General features: G+C 42.6%; 2 protein-coding genes and 1 non-coding gene across 3 annotated transcripts in view; 2 read left to right on the forward strand and 1 right to left on the reverse strand.

The window, feature by feature from the left end:
* The window catches only part of LOC126022747 (small nuclear ribonucleoprotein E), a 417,272-nt gene that overhangs the window by 349,651 nt on the left and 47,213 nt on the right, over positions 1–20,408 (forward strand). The gene's annotated exons all lie outside the window — the stretch shown is intronic.
* The window catches only part of SRPK2 (SRSF protein kinase 2), a 175,496-nt gene that overhangs the window by 22,450 nt on the left and 132,638 nt on the right, over positions 1–20,408 (reverse strand). The window contains 6 exon segments of the mRNA XM_049783866.1: positions 770–877; positions 996–1,096; positions 8,926–9,396; positions 11,069–11,306; positions 13,024–13,049; positions 13,742–13,907. Coding sequence (XP_049639823.1) covers positions 770–877; positions 996–1,096; positions 8,926–9,396; positions 11,069–11,306; positions 13,024–13,049; positions 13,742–13,907 — 1,110 coding nt within the window.
* On the forward strand, positions 14,383–14,489 carry LOC126027932 (U6 spliceosomal RNA). The gene has a single exon (XR_007502352.1). It is a non-coding gene; the product is annotated as a U6 spliceosomal RNA (small nuclear RNA).

The raw sequence follows: 20,408 nt of genomic DNA on the forward strand, positions 1-20,408 counted from the left end.
TGGGGAGACAATGGCAGTGCTGGGGATCCAACACAGGCCTCCTTTCTGGCCCAGAATGCTTCCTACTTCCTGCACTCAAAGCAGCACCATCCTCTCAGCACCCCTCAAGAACATGCATCACAAGGGCTGGAGAGAGATCACAGTGGTAGGGCATTTGCCTTGCATGTGGCCAATCTGGGAGGGACTGGGTTCGATTTTCAGCATCCCACATGGTCCCCCAGCCTGTTAGGAGTGATTTCTGAGTGCAGAGCCAGGAGTAACCTCTGCATGGCACTGGGTGTGGCCCAGGAACCAATTGATCAATAAATAAAAGGTTTAATAAAAAAAAGAACTGATGATGCTAGAGGTAAGGTGTCTGCCTTGCAAGCGCTAGCCAAGGAAAGATCGAGACTGTGGTTCGATCCCCGGCGTCCCATATGGTCCCCCCCAAGCCAGAGGCAATTTCTGAGCGCTTAGCCAGGAGTAACCCCTGAGCATCAAACGGGTGTGGCCCGAAAAACAAAAACAAACAAAAAAAGATCCGGAGAAAGATAGCATGGAGGTAAAGCGTTTGCCTTCCATGCAGGTCAGTGGTTTGAATCCCAGCATCCTATATGGTCCCCTGAGCCTGCCAGGAGCGACTTCTGAGCATAGAGCTAGGAGTAACCACTGAGCGCGGCCGGGTGTGACCCAAAAAGCAAAAAAAAAAAAAAAAAAAAAGAACTGGTATCACCATAAGCACTAAAGGGCAGATTATGTACTGGGAGAAAATGGCCATGGCCATTCTTACCATGCACGCCGTGCTCCAAATGTCAGCAGGTGTACTGTAGCCTGCACCTATTAAAACCTCTATGGATCTATACTGGCGCGTCTGGATGTCCTCCGTGAAGTGTTTATGCTGGAAGGGAATAGACTGCATTTACTATGGAGGACCGTGGACACTAAGTATAGAAATCAGGGCTTCTAAGAAAGTGATTGTACTGAGGAAGGGAGAGGGAGAGGGAGAGAGAACTTACCACCCAGCAGGCATTCCCCAGGTCGGCAATTTTAACTCTGATTTTATCTGCATTCCGTGGATCCAGTGGATTCACCAACAAGTCTGCTGCCCGAGTTTTTGCTGGTATGAGTAAATAGGACAATTAGTACACAGGAGATGTGAGAGGCATACAAGGACACTGTGCTTGCCTGGCACTGTCTCCTTTTCTAGAAAAGGAATAGAATGACCACTTAGACCATGAAGTCTGTAAGTTGAACTCAACACTATTACAATTCTTTTTTTTTTTTTTTTTTTTTTTTTGGTTTGGTTTTGTGTTTGGGTCACACCTGGAGGCGCTCAGGGGTTACTCCTGGCTCTGCACTCAGAAATCGCTCCTGGCAGGCAAGGGGACCATATAGGATGCCAGGAATCGAACCAGAGTCTGTTGGAGTTGGCCACGTGCAAGGACAAATGCCCTACCACTGTGCTATTGCTCTGGCCCCTGTATTTACAATTCTTGATCTCTATCTCTGAACATGTCTGAGAGTACCCTGGTCCATCCACAGACCCATGGGCACTGTCCTGCCCTGTCCTGCCCTTCCTTTTTTTCTATCAGTCTCTTCACTTCTATGGCAGCCCACTCTGCTCCATATATACACTTTAAGTTGCTGCCCGGCTCTGGCCAGCAAGTGCACTCCCTTCCTCCATGAGCTGCACCTAGTTCAATTAATAGGTCACTGCTACTTGGAACACAGGGCAGTGACACAATTCGTAGGACACACACAATTCCATCTCGGCCACTGCCCATGCAGTGCAGAAACCTCATGGGTGAGGTGACTAACAATCACAAAACAAAGCTTGGGACCAGCCAAGAAGAAAAATCCCAGAAATTATACCCTTGTCTAAGATCACAGTGTGGGCCAAGGTCCTGGTGAATTTCTAAACTGATCAGACCATTTTCAACTCCAAGATGACCTGAAAGGGGGGATATGAGAGAATCACAACATGCAGCACAGACAAAGCTGTTTCTTAGTATTCCTGGGGTTCCTCCTCAACAGAGTCCAAACCACAGCCATATTAAGTAGCTAAGCTGGAGACAAATGACAAAGGAGAAGTCAGTGTGGCCCACACAGAAAATCTTCAAGTGAGTCAGCATCTTCATCATACAACCTCAAACTGACCAAACTAACCTAAATAGCTCAGACTTTCAAGACAGATGAAATGTAGCTGTGGCTTTTATGTATTTCAGAATTCTGAAATGGAACTTACAGACTAAACAGAAGAGTCAGCCCCATGCAGAACACTAAACACCCTTGTACTGCTAAAAGCAAACAAAGTCTCCCATTGGGTACACACATCCTTGCTGAGGAGCCATGCCAGTTAAAGAGGCTCCAGTTCCAATACCTACTAGGACCCTGCCCTCTTTGGAAGGGTGCAACCACTGGGGTAACTCATCCAGAGGCCAACAATGGGCTGAGAAAAAGTAAACTCAGAATTGACAGAAGAGTGACATAACACCTAAACAAGAAAGGGGGCCGGAGAGATAGCACAGCGGTAGGGCATTTGTCTTGTATGCAGCTGATCCAGGACAGATGGTGGTTTGATTCCCAGCATCCCACATGGTTTCTTGTGCCTGCCAAGAGCGATTTCTGAGCGCAAAGCCAGGAGTAATCCCTGAGCACCGCCGGGTGTGACACCCCCCCCCCAAAAAAGAGCCACACAGATGGCAGAAATGTACACTCCAGAAAGGGAAAGGACTGAGAACTTAGTTCTCACAAGGAGCATAAATGGTGACCCGGGGGCCAGAGTGGTGGCGCAGTGGTAGGGCGTTTGCCTTGCACGTGGCTGACCTAGGATGGACCACAGTTTGATCCCCTGGCGTCCCATATGATCCCCCAAACCAGGAGCGATTTCTGAGGACAGAGCCAGGAGTAACCCCTGAGTATCACCGGATGTGGCCCAAAACCAAAAAAAAAAAAAAAAAAAAAAAAAAAAAGTGACCCAGGGAAAATGATGGGCACCAAAAATGGAAGAAGGGCCCTTCAAAGCTTTTAAGCAAGGAAACTCTGCAGGCAAATGAAAGGAACTTGAGTGTGGAAGAACTAGTACAGTTTCAAGTTTCAATGCCTTCCAGTTACAAACAAGTGGAACTTCTTTTGGGACTTACTTCCCAAGATAGGAGGAAAAGAAAAGGACCATCCCAGTCAGCAAAAGAGAAACACAAAGAAAAGGGAAGGAGAAGGGGTAAGGCAAGGGAAAGGGTGAAGGAAAGGGATTATAAGGAGAGGTGAGGGGAGATAAGAGGAGAAAAGGGACTATGATAGCACCTGGTGGACTAGAGCCACAAACCATCCAGTAAGGTTGAGGTACCAGCTGGCCATTAAAGCAGCAACAACAGCCTCAACTATCAAAGTACAGGCAAGAGGAACATGGTGGGTCATACCTATCATACCACTTAGTACCAAGGAGGACCTAGCTGTGCCTGGGCACTGGCAAGGGACCATTTACCACACCCCCACTGGCTGCTTTTCTAATAGGATTCATAAGAGCTGATTACTCAGAGTCTTGAGGAAATACACTTTAAAAGATACATCTGCAGTGCAGTTTCTGTGTTTAGTGTCCCTCATTTACAGTCCATGGACATAATCTCTCTGATGACTTGCTGCTGTCCTATAGGTCAGATTTCTTCATAGTGGGCTGGCCCTCAGGGAACTCCAAAGGAGACAAAATTTGATTGTTCATGAATACAAAGGAAGTAAAGGATACCCTACTGATACTGCTGGACTTATCCTCTAGGTGCATCAGCAACTGGTGCCATGGACCTGAGCACAACATTCAAGTAAGCCCATGTGCACTGGAACGCCCCTGCAGGCAGGGCCCGAAACAATTCTAATCAGCTGGGATTCCCTACCTCCTCTGATTAAGTTGAGTTTTTCTTTTTCTTTTTTTTTAAGTTGAGTTTTTCTTTTTGTGACATATGCAGCTGTGCTGAAGGGGGCTTACTCCTGGCTCTACACTCAGGGTTCACTCCTGGAAGAGCTTGGCGGAACCATATGAGCTGGCAGGTATTGAAACTGAGTTGGCCATATGCAAGGCAAGTACTATCACGCAGGCCCCCAATTAACTTATTATTGTGGCAATCTACCACACATCTTTCTGGCTTTCTGATTTTACCTAGGGACGAGGTGCCTTCTTAGCACTATAAAGAGCACAAACCAGGCACATAAAGTTTTATGTCCTAAAAGTCCCAAACTTGTAAACTTATGAACAACAGAGAATTAAGCAAAAAATAAACAATTCCCTATCCTGCCAAGTGGTTTTAATATGCTATGAACAACAATGTGGTTCATGAGGAGAGTACAAGGGGAGGTCCCTTGTGAGGAGGGGAGGCAGAATCCAGGGACACAAGGAGAGAGAGGAGGTCATGGAGCAAATATAAAGAAAAGGAAACATACTTTTAGAAACCAGTAAGAAGGGAGAGAGAGGGAGGGAGAGAGGAACATGGGGAGAGAAAAAGAAAGGGAGAGAGAGGGAGAGAGAAAAGATCTTAGGGTCCATGCACCCTTGTGGGGGTCCTAAGCATAGGTATAGTGCAGATCATTTAGGAAAGGAATGGCAGATAAGCTCTACAAAGCTCTCTGAATTGCTCCACAGGGAACCATAAAGGGAGCAAGAGATTAAAGGAGACCAGACGGGGCCTATATTCCAAAGTTCTGGGCAGAGATGATAAGGAAATTACTACAGGATGAGAGTGAAGGAGTCCAAAACCCATGTTACAGGTAAAGCAATAAGAACATCTGCTCCAATATCTCTCCTTTCAGATGCTGTAAGCCGAGTTATATGTGAAGCATCTGACAATAATGCAAGGGAATGCTGGCCTTTATATTCTCTACCTCTGAGAGCTCCTCTGTGGGGAGATTAATATAGGGGGAAGTTCACATTCTATAGTCTGGAATGTAAAATCCTTTCCCTGTTGGAGCTGGAGATAGTAGAATAGGTAGTGCATTTGCCTTGCACATGGCTGACCAAGATTCAGGCCCTGCAACCCTGTTTGGTATGGTTCAAAAATAAAACACTTCATAGTGGCTCAGCCAATCCTTCATTTCTTTAAGAGTGCACTGTGCTTAAAAAAAAAAAAACGGGCCGGAGAGATAGCATGAAGGTAATGTGTTTGCCTCGCACGCAGAAGATTGGTGGTTCAAATCCTAGCATTCCATATTGCCCCCCCCCCCCCCCGAGCCTGCCAGGAGCGATTTCTGAGAGTAGAGCCAGTAGTAACCCCTGAGTGCTGCCAGGTGTGACGCAAAAACCAAAAAAACAAAACAAAACAAAAACAAAACAAAAAAAACACAAACCACTGGCTCAAATAAAATTTGTTCTTCCTATCTCTTATTCATTTAAAGCCAAGAAGAGGCCAACTAAATGCCAGACTTTAGGCCATACCCCAAAGTCTCCTCCACAAAAGAAACATACTTCCCATGAAGAGGATGAAAAGATAAACTACCAGATGAGAAGTCCCTTGCTCTGGGGTGTCCCTAGAATTTAAAATCCCATTGAGAAGACCTTTTGTAGAGAGGCCAGGATTTTTTTTTTTGGTTTTTGGGCCACACCAGTAATGCTCAGGGGTTACTCCTGGCTATGCGCTCAGAACCATATGGGACACCAGGGGATCGAACCGCAGTCTGTCCTAGGCTAGCGCTGGCAAGGCAAATACCTTACCTCTAGCGCCACCAGCCGGCCCCAATCTTTTTTTTTTTTTAAAGCTATTTCTCCCTGTTGCAAAAGCATGTGGAGTTGTGATGGCCAGAGTATAATTTTGATGAAAAGGGGAAAAGAAGACGACTATAGCCAGATGTGACAGACGTACTTATTATCCAATAAATGCTTCATTCTCCTAAGAGGGCTGAAGATATAAAGATTGAGAACACCTTCTGGCAGGAAGACATGGCCACTGGCTGGCAGTCAGAGGGCTCTGGTTGTGAATCACAGCATCTCATACAGACCCACAAGCACAATGGCCAACACTTCTGGATGGTTCCAATCTAAAAGAAAAAATTATCTGAAAAGTTTATATTCTACCAATGAGAAAGATAATGAAAACTACCATTTTCAATGATCAGAAAAAAAGTATAGCCAGTGAGAAAAAGGAAGGGGACAAAGACCAGGGAGCCCAGATGGACTGTGCTACTGCCTCTATATTTAGAGACTGGGAAGTTTGCAAAGAGCCACAGGGGAGGGTTGGGAGGAAACACTGAGGAGGGACAGAAAAGCCTCACAGAGGAACAGCAGCATAAGTGTGACATATTCAGATTCTTCTGTCTTGAAAGCAAAGTGGAAAGAACCTCTGTTATATTTGAGGCAGCTACACTTTTTCATTGTTTGTTTCAGAAGGCTGGAATAAGAGTACAGTAGATAGGGTGCTTGTACTGCATATGGCCCGACCTTATCTTGCAGATAGTTTTTATCTACAACTCCAAATAAGGCCCCCAAAGTCCTGCCAGGAGTGTTCTCTGAGCACAGAGCAGGAATAAATCCTGAGCAGTTGTTATGTGCCGGGGATCAAGCTCAGGACTTCACACATTTGAGGTGTGTGTTCTACTGCTGAATTCTATCTCTGGCCTCTTAATATATGTTTTCACACAGTTAACATCCAACAGATATATGTTTATAAGTTTCATATTGTTGATCCTGTATTTTTTTGTTGTTCCTATATTTTATACACATTATATACATCATTTTGTTAAAAAAAAATATGGGGTTGATGGTGGGGTCACACATGGTGATGACCAGGGGTTAACTGTCTCTGCACTTGGGAATCACTCCTGGTAGAAGCCGGGGCTCAAATTGCAAGCTCTACTCACTACATAATCCTTCTGGCCCTAGTTAAAATAGTATCAGTAACAAAAATCATCTGTTTAACTCCAGTGCAGGATAGGGTCATCAAGCCCCTAGTTCATGAAGGGGTAGGGGAGTTGTGTTAAAAGAACATAGGCACCAAAACTTGAATATTTCACAGACACTAACTTTGGGACAACTCTGCAGTGGAGGCAGGGGTGGAAGAGCTTTAGGGGCCAGGGCTATGGCTCAAGTGAAAGAACATGTACAATTGGAGCCTTAGCTTCAATTCCTAATACTGTATTGACCCACACTAGCACAACTACCACCTGGCTACACCAGGCAGGTTCAGGGACCATATGGGATGCTAGGTCAGTTGCGTGTAAGGCAAATATCTTACTCGCTATGCTATCACCCCAGTCCCCAAAACATTTTTTTAGAGCTATGAGTTACTCAGACATGATAAAAAGTGTTTTGTAAAAGGAAGAGAGAATGCATGGGTCTGTGCCATGGAGAAATTGAGTGTGTGGGGAAGAATGCCCTGAAAAAGAGGAAGACAGTTCCTCACCCTTTTCAATACCTTATCCCATTGTTATCCTTTCTCTCTGCACAATAGGTGTTTTACTAAGTCAGGGATCTAATAAAACTAAATGCTTTTCCTGTGCTCCATTTCCTACATAGGGTGCTCAAACACATAAATCAAATCTGAGATGCCAGGGGACCTTCTGACTTAAACCGACTTGTCAGAAGAACAGGTGACAACAGGAACTGTCCACTGGCCTGAGCAGGTATTTGTAGGAACTCATACCCTGAGGAGTCTTGACAAATTAAATTTAAAGGCAGGAAAATTAGCTGACATAACAGAACTATATGATAATAGCAGGGGGAAAAAGCAACACACATTTTTGGTGACAGGAGCCAGAAGTACTGTGGGAGTGATATATCTAAGACCAAAGTAGAAATGCAGAGGTGCTTTTTCCTCACATGAGCTTGAGACCACGTGAAAGCATTTTATATAGAAATTTTAAACCTGTCTCTGGTGCAGTCAGTAAAAAGGGCACAGGAGGGTAAAAGTCTTTCCCAAGTAAGGACCCATAGGCTGAAGATGATTCATTATTGCTGAAAAAAGCAGCCCTGCTGGACTCCCAGAATTAGGAAAAGGTGCTGCAGGGATTCATGGGCTAACATCAATTTTCCTGCAATGTGTAACACACGCTCATCAGTAGCAAGAGAGGAGAATTCTCATTATAGCCATGCTGGACAACAATTAGAATGTCCAGTTTTTGCTTGCTAAAGTCCCTTGTGTGCATGATATGGCTTTCACTCTCAAAATAAGATTTGGAATATCTCACCAGTGCATTTAAATCCATTCTGCTTCCTCTAAAATTCTTTGAAAGTTGCAGAACCCTACCATCAAAAACAAATAGGAAGATAAGACCATTCTAACACAGTGGACAAGGAGCAGGCACAGTTTTTCATAACTAAACACCTAAACTAATAAGACTATCAACAGAGGGTCAGAGAGGTAGTACAATGGGTAGAGTGCTTGCCTCGCATATAGCAGACTTAGATTTGGTCCCCAGCATCATATGGTCTCCCAAGCACTGTAAGGAATAATTCTCCGAGCTCAGACAAGAGCCAGGAGTAAGCCCCAAGGACCATGTAACCCCAAAACAAAACAAAACAAAACAACATTCTAAACAACCACAGGTGTAGACTGCAAGACTTGGAAAGCTTATTCAAATGTTTGATATCATTGTCTAATCAAGGAAAGTAAGATAGGATCAGAAATAGGTGTTGAGAGAAAAAAAATTTTTTTAATTGCCACATCCAGTTATAATCAGGGGTTACTTCTGGTTCTACACTCAGGTAGTTTTCCTGGCAGGCTTAGGGAACCATATATGTTGTGGGAGATCAAACAAGCACCCTACTTGCTGCACACTCTCTCTGGCCCCAGAAAGCTTTTTTTAATTGCATTATTTCACTCACAAACCTGAGAGTGTTTTTTTAAAAAAAAATATATAGTCAATGCAAACCTACATGACTCTAACACCTCGAGCTAACTCCCTACATGGCATCTGCCAATGGCTGTAGCTCTGGAACCACACACAAGCACTCAGAGGAAAGACACTCACTTTTTGGCAACTCCCCAGTACTGGAGGCTGAGACTGTCCTGCTTCGGTCATGGGACGGACTACCTTCGTGTTCTGTAAGTGGGGATCCCTCAGAAAGAGCAGAGCCACAGGCCACGGGTTCTAAGGGCCCAGAGAACAATGATGGAGAAAACTCTGGAAACTGTGACTCGGGGATTTTATGTTGTCCATTTGGCAATTCACCATTGAATTGTTCATAGGAGCTGCTATATGTATAATCACTCTCTGCATTTGGCTCATCAAATTCCTCAGGATTGGGGCAATCTTCCTCTTCATCATCTTCATCATCCAGCTGTTGTTCCAGTAAGAATGGCCCATTCTCAATATGGCCATTGGTTTTGGGGGACTCAATCCACGTAGGGTCTATGTTTCCAAGTTCCTGTTCAACATCATCTTCATCTTTCTCAGTGTTTTCTTTCTCAGTGTCTTCTTTCTCTTGATCCCCAGTTTCAACTTAAAAAATGATGGGTTAAAAATTAGAACTCAATAGTCTCCTTAATGCCACTAAGTACTTCTCTCCATCAACAACATATTTTATTTATTTTATTTTTAATTAATATTTTCAATTGAAGTACCATGAGAGATACAATTACAAAGCTCTTCATGAATGAGTTTTAGTAATGCAATGTTCAACACCCATCTCTTCACCTGTGCACATTTCCTGCCATCAATATTGCCAATTTTTCTCCCCTACTCTATGTCCCATCTGTCACTATGGCAAACATTTACTTCCCCTCTCACCCCTCTCCTTTTAGATACTGTTGTTTGTAATATTATCACTGAAGGAGTGTCATGCATATAATTTTACCTCCTATCAGCACCTAGTTCTTGTCCAAAGTGATCATTTCCAACTATTATTGTCATAGTGGTTGGTCTCTTTTATGCCCTAACTGCACTTCCCTGCTATTTGTGGCAAGCTTCCTACGATGGGCTAGTTATTCCTCCTGGCCCACTTAGTATATAGACTACACAGCAAAAACTCTGACTCCCAAGATAAAAATCTGTAAGTTTTCCTCCTATTAAATACCTGGCTCATTCTTCTTCTTTTATTTATTTATTTATTTATTTATTTTATTTTATTTTTTTGGTTGTTGGGTCACACCCGGCAGTACTCAGGGGTTACTCCTGGCAGGCTCTGGGGACCATATAGGTCGCCGGATTTGAACCAGGGTCCGTCCTGTATTGGCCAAGTGCAAGGCAAACACCTTAGTACTGCTATTCTGTAGCTAGGGCTCTTCTTTTTTTTGGGGGGGATAGGGGGGCTTTTGGGCTACACCCAGCAGCATTCAGGAGTCACTCCTGAACCTGGGAACTGAACCTGGGTCCGTCCTGGGTCAGCTGCATACAAGGCAAATGCTCTACCTCTTGTGCTGACGCTCCAGTCCATAATTGACTCTGTTTTTTTTTTTTTTTTTTTTTTTTTGTGGTTTTTTGGGTCCACCAGCAGTGCTCAGGGGTTATACCTGGTGTGCCAGGCTCACAAATTGCTCCTGGAAGGCTACGGGGGACCTATGGGACGCCGGGATTCGAACCGATGACCTCCATGGCATGAAAGGCCCAATGCCTTACTCCATGCTATCTCTCCAGGCTCCCGTAATGGGCTCATTCTTATTTCCAAAAAAAATAAAAAAAAAAACCTATACTTCCATTTAACCTCTAACAATTTCAGAAAAGGCTTCTGTAAATAAAAGGCTAACTGTTAAGTAAAAAGTTAATCTACAAAATAAAGAACAATTCCTGATCATAAAAGGACAGGCTTTTTATCAGGAATTGCCCATTAAAAAGAATTTCTGGGTTGCAGCAACAGTACAGTGGGTAGGTACTTCAACTTTATACACAACTAACAACATGGGCTCCATCCCTGTCATCCCCAAGCACATCAGGAATGATCCCTAAGAGCAAAGCAGGAGTAAGCTCAGGTATTGCCAGATGTGACAACAAAAACAACCAAAAAATATTAAAGCCAGTTTCTAAAATATCATACTACTGTCAGAAATGTTCTCTAGAAGAAAGAGAATCTTCATCATGCCTGTCTCTGGAGACCGAATGGGTCCCTTGGAAAGAAACTCCCGGGTCCCTTTGGGCAGTCCATGGTCTGCTCTTACTGACCATTTGCGTCATTAGCCCGTCTCTGCCTTGGCTGCCTCCTCTAATTCTTGCTGTTTTCAGTTTCACCTGTCTGGGCAGTATTCACCATCCTGCTCGTTTGAGGCGACATCCAATGGGACGTTTTCTTCTATTATTTTTCTTTCGGCTTCTCGTTCTAATTCTTCTATTTCTGCAGGCGCTTTTCCAATAATTCAGCTATGCCTTTTCTGCTTCTTTTTCAGTTTTTTCTTCTTGTTTTTTGATATTTTTCCTATCTACAATGTGTTAAGAAAATACCAAAGGTCAGCTACATCCTTTTTTAAGCATCGAACAATAGAATCAATGAGGACCATGTGGTAAATATATATATTTGCCCCAGGTATATTTTCCAGTCAGTCAATTAAAATCATGAGCTCAGACATAATATCACCTTGTGGCTAGGATTAATTTAAACCACCATGAACAAACTCTGTCTCATTTCAATGAATGAAAGTACTGTTAGATCCTGCCTTCCAAGGACTACTACTTAAATGCAGGAAATCTCTTTCATTTAGATCACAAAGAACTAAGTATGTGAAAGGAAAAAAAGAAAAAAAGAACTAAGTATGCTAAGATACTCTTGCTATAAACAAAAAGCACCTCTTGCAAGTTTTCTAAGCGACTGTCCATAAGTAAAATAACAAAATTCCTTCCTCTTTATTGCCTTCTATTCTACCTACAGAAATGCCTGTCCAAAAGAGGTCTCTATTTTACTAATTCCTAAACTGAATTTTCTTGTCAAATTATTTTGATTCAAATAGCTTTTTTAAACATGTAGGTATCCATGTTCATGCAAGCTGGCTCTTGAGTGCACACACTCTATATGTGTGAAGTGGTGTGTGTTGCATGGCACAACACACTCACATATACTTATTACACACATATATACAGAGAGACATAGTTATATATATAAAAAGTGTTATCCCCCATACAGAGATAGGATTTCTGCAGATAAAGATTCTAAGGCAGGCTTATATCTATTGGAATAGAATTTTAATTTCATGCAGCACCTTGTTTTATTGAACTTAGTGAGCTGATAGACAGAAACACAAAACAAGTAAATTTTTTCCACTATTTAACTACTGGTTAAAATTAAAAAATCAAACAGTTTTAAATAAAAAACCCAGAAGCCAAATTGAACAAAATATAAAGTAATTTTGGAATGATCACACTCCAATTCTGATCTCCATCATCTCACAGATGACAAGATAATGTAAATGCGGGGGACGGGCGTGGCGCTGGAGGTAAGGTGCCTGCCTTGCCTGCGCTAGCCTAGACGGACCGTGGTCTCGATCCCCCGGCGTCCCATATGGTCCCCCAGAAGCCAGGAGCAACTTCTGAGCACATAGTCAGGGAGTAACCCCTGAGCGTCACAGGGTGTGGCCCAAAAAAACAAAACAAAACAAAACAAAAAAAAAAAGATAATGAAATGCACCCATCAGGGCAGAGAAAAAATAAAGACAGAGACTTGAAACAATGTCCACTGCACTAATCATAAAAAATTAAATTCAACTCACCAAAACAATATATAAATGTATCTAAAAACAGCAATTGAGAACATTTTATATTTTATGTTTGAAAACATCACAATATTTGCAGCACATGGAGAAATCAAACAATAAAAACTACAACCAGGGGCCGGAGTAGTGGTGGCACGGAGTGGTTAAGGTGTTTGCCTTGCTGGCACTAGCCTAGGATGGATTGTGGATCGATCCCCCAGCATCCTAATATGGTCCCCCAAGCCTGGAGTGATTTCTGAGACATAGCTAGGAGTAACCCTTCTGAGCGTCACTGTGGCCACCCAAAAAACAAACAAAACAAAACAAAACAAAACAAAAACCTATAACCAATCCCACCTTAAATGCAACGCTACCTGTAAGAAGCATTTAATGATATAAGCATGAGTGTTCACATTTGACATTAAGGTGAATATCGGTGTTTGTGACTACTTACAGGTTTTTGTTGTGGAGCAGTACTCACTAAAAACCAAAACAAAACAAAATACAGGTTAGTCGAAAATAGAAGAGTGTGTGTGTGGTGTGTGTGTGTTTTTGTGTGTGTGTGTGATTTGATTATGAAATAAACTAATTACTGTACTTAATTGGCAACCTAACTTCAAAAACTGTTGAAGTAGTAATTCAATTCTCTGTACAGGATAGCTGTAGTTCAATCTCTTCTGCAACAAAAATTACCTAGTTATTCATTTACCAAAATAACCCCTGATCATGTCAAAGAACTGAAGCGTTCACACATACACACAGGGGAATATTATTATAATAAAATAAACATTTTTAGCTTACAAGATTATCTCTCTTGTTTATCTAATTTAAGTAAATAAATTCAGCTGAAATGAATCTAAGAGATTGATTAAGGCTTCAGCCAACTGTGGATGTGCAAAGGGCCAGAGAGAGGGTTTAGTGGGTAAGGTGCTCTGTATTGTATGTGGCTGGCCCAAGCTTAATTTCCCTTGGTATCTCATACAGACCCTCAAGCATGACCAGAAGGTAATTCCTGGGAGCATAAGCCAGGATGTCAACAAGCATAAAAAGGCAGCTCTCCAGCTCTGCACACACCAAAAAGTATAGATACATTTTACCTCAATTCCTGCCAGTAGGCAACTGTGAATGGTTTTTCAAACATGCATGTCAATTAAGCTGACTTGCATCCTCACCTGCGGACCCTGAAGGAGGAGGAGCACCTGCTTTCTGCCATTCGGTGGCCTCAGCTGCCATTCTTCTCACATAGGCATCATCTACACACATCAAGATGTTTTCTGGCTTTATGTCAGTATGAATAATCTTGCACTTACTGTGTAGATAATCTAACCCCTGAAGAACCTGGTCACAGAAAATTAAGAAATGGATAAAAGTACTTCTGTTATCCAACATTTATTTACAAACTGGGTAAAAGATCACAATGTACAAAATACAATAGACACAAAAGGGTATGACTGAGTCAAGATACCCTCGCTACCAGGCCCCTTAGGAATCCAGCTATTTCTCACAAACGTTGGATGTGAATTATTATTCAGATAATTTATGCTCGTGGAGGCAAATTAATTGATATATATATATATATATATATATATATATATATATTTGGGGGGGGTTGGGCCAAACCCGGCATTTCTCAGGGGTTACTCCTGGCTGTCTGCTCAGAAACAGCTCCTGGCAGGCACGGGGGACCATATGGGACACCGGGATTCGAACCAACCACCTTAGGTCCTGGATCGGCTGCTTGCAAGGCAAACGCCACTGTGCTATCTCTCCGGGCCCAGCTATATATATTTTTTTAAATTAAAAAATCTGAGCTGTGCTTGCTTCAGCAGCACATATACTGAAATTGGAATGATACAGAGTAGATTAGCACGGTCCCTTCGCAAGGATGACACGCAAATTCATGAAGTGTTTCATATAAAAAAATCTGAGCTGGGCCGGGCGGTAGCGCTAAAGGTAAGGTGCCTGCCTTACCTGCGCTAGCCTAGGACGGACCGCGGTTCGATCCCCCGGCGTCCCATATGGTCCCCCACGCCAGGAGCAACTTCTGAGCACATAGCCAGGAGTAACCCCTGAGCGTCACCGGGTGTGACCCAAAAACCAAAAAAAAAAAAAACAAAAAACAAACAAAAAAAAAATCTGAGCTATAATTTATATACCATACAATTCATCCTATTTGTTGCATAATTCAAGGTTTTTAGACATTCAGCCAGCCCTGTTAATTTAGAACTTTTTCATCACACTTAAAAAGGAACACAATGCGGGCCCGGAGAGATAGCACAGCGGTGTTTGCCTTGCAAGCAGCCGATCCAGGACCAAAGGTGGTTGGTTCGAATCCCGGTGTCCCATATGGTCCCCTGTGCCTCCCAGGAGCTATTTCTGAGCAGACAGCCAGGAGTAACCTCTGAGAACCGCTGGGTGTGACCCAAAAACCAAAAAAAAAAAAAAAAAAAAAAAGGAACACAATGCCCACTCACTTTTATCCTCCTCCTCTGACCTGAAACAACCCCTCATCTACTTTCTCTCACTACAGACTTGCTGAGACTGAGCCGGTTAGTTACATAAATGAAATCAAACAAAATCACCTTTTATGACTGGCACAGCAGGGGCTGTCTATGAAAATAAATCTCAGTACTTCCTTTACTTAATAACAAATATGGATCAACTGGATTATGTTTAGCCACTTATTTGCCCAAAGCACTCTTGGGTTTTTCCCAATTTTCCCAACGATGCTGTGATGAGCATTTCGAGTAGATACAGGTATTTCTTTCTTGGGTCATCAATATCTCTAGGTTTGGCTCTTTGATGAACTTCTGAACTATTTTATAAAATACATTTCCAGGGGCCGAAGAGATAGCACAGCGGTAAGATGATTGCCTTGCATACAGAAGGACGGTGGTTTGAATCCTGGCATCCCATATGGTCCACCGAGCCTGCCAGGGGCGATTTCTGAGCATAGAGCCAGGAGTAGCCCCTGAGCACTGCCGGGTGTGACCCAAAATAAATAAATAAATAAAATAAAATAAAATAAAATAAAAATAAAAATACATTCCCACTATCAATGGATACTTATTCACATGGTTTTCTGTCTTGTGTATTTTAGTCAACTTATAAGGTCTGAAGTAGACAGCTCAGTGTTCTACATTTTTGTAAAGGATACTGTTGAACATTTTATTTATTTTTCAGTTTTTAGGCCACAAGCAGCAATGTTCAGTGCTTACTCCTGACAGACTTAGGCACCACTGTTGTGTGGTGCCAGGGATCAAAAGAGGGTCAAATGAGTGCAGGGCAAGTTTACTCCCAACTGTACTATCTGGCCCTGGACATTCATTTTAAACATTGCAAGAAAGGAGAATTACCAAAACATAAAAAATTTTGATATTTGAACAACCATGATAAAAGATTCTAACGACAGTTCAGTACAATAGTACAGCAGGTAGGACTTTTGCCATGCATGCAGCCAACCTGTGTTCAGTGCCTGGCATTCCATACAGTCCTCTGAGCACAGAATCAGGACACTCATATACAAAAATTAATGCCTTATACTAGATCTCTGGACCAAGGTTCCAGATTTTTAAAATATTGGCTACTGAACTCAACCAGACTGATTTTCCTGATAAAGCACAAGCTTATACTATCTGACAATGAACACATTAAGAGTTTACCACAGGGACAAATTAAGTGGGTTGATTAATATAAAGCAAATCAAAGAAAAGAAACTATTAAGAGAAAAGATTCAGTGCAATGTTAAAACACAACCCTGGGACTCAGTGGAATATTAAACCATTCACTGACAATGCATTTAGGCTATAGGAACAAGACTTCTTAAATCTGTAAAAATGTAAAAAAAAAAAAAAAAAAAAAAAAAAAGAAAAAAGGGCCCGGAGAGATAGCACAGCGGTGTTTGCCTTGCAAGCAGCCGATCCAGGACCAAAGGTGGTTGGTTCGAATCCCGGTGTCCCATATGGTCCCCCGTGCCTGCCAGGAGCTGTTTCTGAGCAGACAGCCAGGAGTAACCCCTGAGCACTGCCGGGTGTGACCCAAAAACAAAAAAAAAAAAAAAAAAAAAAAAAAAGAAAATCTGTAAAAATGAATTGGGGGAAAACAGCTGTTAGAAATAATAGAATTAAAAATAATTTACGGGGCCGGCGAGGTGGCGCTAGAGGTAAGGTGTCTGCCTTGCAAACGCTAGCCAAGGAAGGACCAAGGTTCGATCCCCCCGCGTCCCATATGGTCCCCTTAAGCCAGGGGCAATTTCTGAACGCTTAGCCAGGAGTAACCCCTGAGCATCAAATGGGTGTGGCCCGAAAAACAAAAAAATAATTTATACTGCACTAGCTAACCCTGGTTCAATCCCTGGCCCCACATATGGTCCCCTAAACTCTACCTGGGGTAGTTCTTGAGCACAGAGCCAGAAAATAAACCCTAACCAACCAGTATGGTCCAAAAAAAATTTTAGGGGCCGTAGATATAGCATGGAGGTAATGCATTTGCCTCTCATGCAGAAGGTCAGTGGTTCGAATCCCGGCATCCCATATGGTCCCCTGAGCCTGCCAGGAGCGATTTCTGAGCGTAGAACCAGGAGTAACCCCTGAGCACTGCCGGGTGTGACCCAAAAACCAAAAAAAAAAAAAATTTTTTTTAACTTGATTGATTGATTGATTGATGTTTTGGGCCACATGCAGCGGCACTCAGGTTACTCCTAACTGCACTCAGAAATCTCTCCTGCAGGCTTGGGGACCATATGGGATGCTGGGAATTGAACCAGGTCCATCCTGAGTACACAAGGCAAATACCCTATCACTGTGCTCTCTCTCCAGCCCCTGGTCCAAATTTTTGTAAAAAATTTTTTCCAGGGGCTGGAGAGATAGCATGGAGGTAGGGTGTTTGCCTTACAAAAGGATGGTGGTTCGAATCCCAGCACCCCAAGCTTGCCAGGAGTGATTTCTGAGCGTAGAGCCAGGTGTATCCCTGAGCACTGCCAGATGTGACCCCAAAACAAAAAAAAATTTTTTTCCAATGCAAAACTCTCAAACAAGGTGTGGAAAGGAATTTTACTAAATGTCAGAGCACATACCTCAAATGTGTGAGGCCCTGATCTGGGTCCAAAGCACTTGATTAAAAAACAAATAAAAAAGGCAAAACAATAACAGCAAATATCAAAATATAACAAGCCCAAACACCTCAAGTTCTTCGAAATAAATGGAAGAGGGGCTGGAGCAACATTACAGTAGGCAGAGCACTTCCTTTGCGTGCCATTAATCCATCTTTGGCCTCCCAAATAGTCTACCATGCCCATGCAAACAGGAGCATAATCCCTGAATACAAAGCCAAGAGTAACCCCTGAGTACCACCAGATGTGGTCCCAACCAAAAACAAACCTATCGAAACCTCAAAATAAATGGAAGAGCCAAAATAAGTCAGAAGACATGTATTGAAATTGACTTAAAAATTTGAATTTTTTTTTTTTGGTTTTTGGGCCACACCCGGCGGTGGAAAAAAATTGTGAATTTGCTAATTTTGAACTTACAATTATTTTGTTGCAATATAAAAAATATTTTTATTTTTATTTTGGTTTTGGTTTTTGGGCCACACCCGGCAGTGTTCAGGATTACTATATAGGATGCCGGGAATTGAACATGGATCAGCCTTAAACAGGGCAAACATCTTACTTTGGGTGGGGGGGTTGGTTCACACCCAGCAGCGCTCGAAGTTACTCCTGGCTCTATGCTCAGAAATTGTTCCTGGCAGGCTCGGGGACAATATGAGATGCTGGGATTTGAACCACTGTCCTGCATGCAAGGCAAATGCCCTACCTCCATGCTATCCCTCCCCTCTGGCCCCCAAATATCTTACTTTTGTCCTATCTCTCCAGCCCAGAAATAGTTTTATTTTTAAAACAGGCATTTATTTCTGTTCTCAGCCAGTAAAGCTTAAAGAAATCAATTACACTAGAAAATCAAACAATGATGGGCAAACTAATACTCGATTAAAGATTAACTATAATTTGTGAAAAATAACTAGAAACTATGCAAATAACAAATGAATCAGGCTTCACAACCAGGCCAGATTTCTTCTTACAAGACATGAAAAAGGTCCACAAGAGGCCTTAATTAACTGCCCCTCAGTCTTCATTAGTGAATTGCCTTTAAAAAAAAAATACCTTTCTCACCAGCAGGAGGCAGCAGAGCTACAGAGATCCCTTGTCTATACTGAGTGCCAATCTCCAGTTGCCATCAGAGACAATGGTCTAATAATGGAAGACCAGGGCCACCTTCCACTCTGAAGCTGCAGATTACACCCTCCAAGGTGCGAGACTGGCTTACTACAGTCTTGTCAAGCTTGCAGGTCAGCGATGGAGTCCCAGTTTCAGGTACTAGCTATGGTGCAAAACAAGTCCTTTACTCTGACCTCAAATTCACCTATAATGAAAAGGGCTGGATCAAAAAGTCACTATGGGGACGGAGTAGCATGGAGGTAAGGCGTTTGCCTTTTATGCAGAAGGTCATTGGTTCAAATCCCGGCATCCCATATGCCCCCCCCCCCCCCGCCTGCCAGGAGTGATTTCTGAGCATGGAGCCAGGAGTAACCCTTGAGCACTGCCGGGTGTGGACCCCCCCCCCCCAAAAAAAAAAGTCACTATGATTTCTTTGTAGTCCATGACAAAGACAATCTATTACTGTGTCAACAGTAAACCTGCTACTCTCCAACAGTTTGAATTCTTTAATTTTGCAAATATAAGGGATAAGTTGCGAATGCAAAGAATGCTCTTAAAGGTGGTTCAACACTCGAGAGTCTCCCTAAAATTATTAATGGCAAAGAGAATCAGAAAGAGGGCAATCTTTCTATTACTGATGGTGATGTTTTGGGCTGTATCCTGCTTCCTTAGAGATCATCAAAGTGCTTAGGACAAATCTGAAGAGACTATGTGATGCTGAGGGTCAATGCTGGGGTAGGTGATTACAAGCAAACCCATGACTTAGAAGAATATCTCTCTACCCCCATTATTTTATGAGTGGTTACATGATGGGAGCTTTCTTGCCACGACCATCCCTCACTGTGGAACAAAGGACACTGAGTATGGGCACTCGGGTCACTTCTGGTTTCAAAATCCCTGCAAATGTAATACCATGGTTAAAACCAACAGGAAGCTCATGGGGGTGGGAAAGCAACTTTTTTGAACATGTAGTATAATACCAAAGGGACTCACTTCACTCCTAGAAACTTTGCAACTATAAAAGCAAACAACCCTGCTGAATCACTCTTCCTTGCTAAGAAACATAAGGTGCCTTCTGACAAGCGTGAGGTGAAACAGAACTAAAAACTGTATGAAATAACTTCAAGGGTTTCAGTGGTCTTATAATCTCATATTCTCTGCCCTGAAATAGCTTTCTGTACCCTATTCAAATCAACTAAAGAGAAAGCAGCTGTGCTTCTAGATGGAGTTTGAAAAATAAATGCACAAAATGGTAAGTTAAGAGTCTCCCACCATTATAAAGAGGCGCCTTAACCATGTTGGAGTTGCATTAGGGAGGCGATATTCTGAGGAATGCCAAGTTATTACAGAACCATATGTACACCACACTAAACAAATCCAAGCATCTAAAAATGTTTACAGATTTAAAATTAATCTTTTGCTTTAAAGTTGAACAATACTGGCTCAATGATAACAAATTCCCTGAGAACTAGGACCAGTACAATAACAAAAACTGGAACTAAATAAATGTAGAGAAATAATCCTGTGATAACAGAGAGCATCAACAAGCCAGGGCAGGACCACAGGAACAAGAAGAGTCCAAGAGCCTACAGGGGGGTTTGCAAAAGCACTGGGTAGTTTTATAT

This window comes from Suncus etruscus, chromosome 1 (genome assembly GCF_024139225.1).
Source record: "Suncus etruscus isolate mSunEtr1 chromosome 1, mSunEtr1.pri.cur, whole genome shotgun sequence".
NCBI classification, from domain to species: Eukaryota; Metazoa; Chordata; class Mammalia; order Eulipotyphla; family Soricidae; genus Suncus; species Suncus etruscus.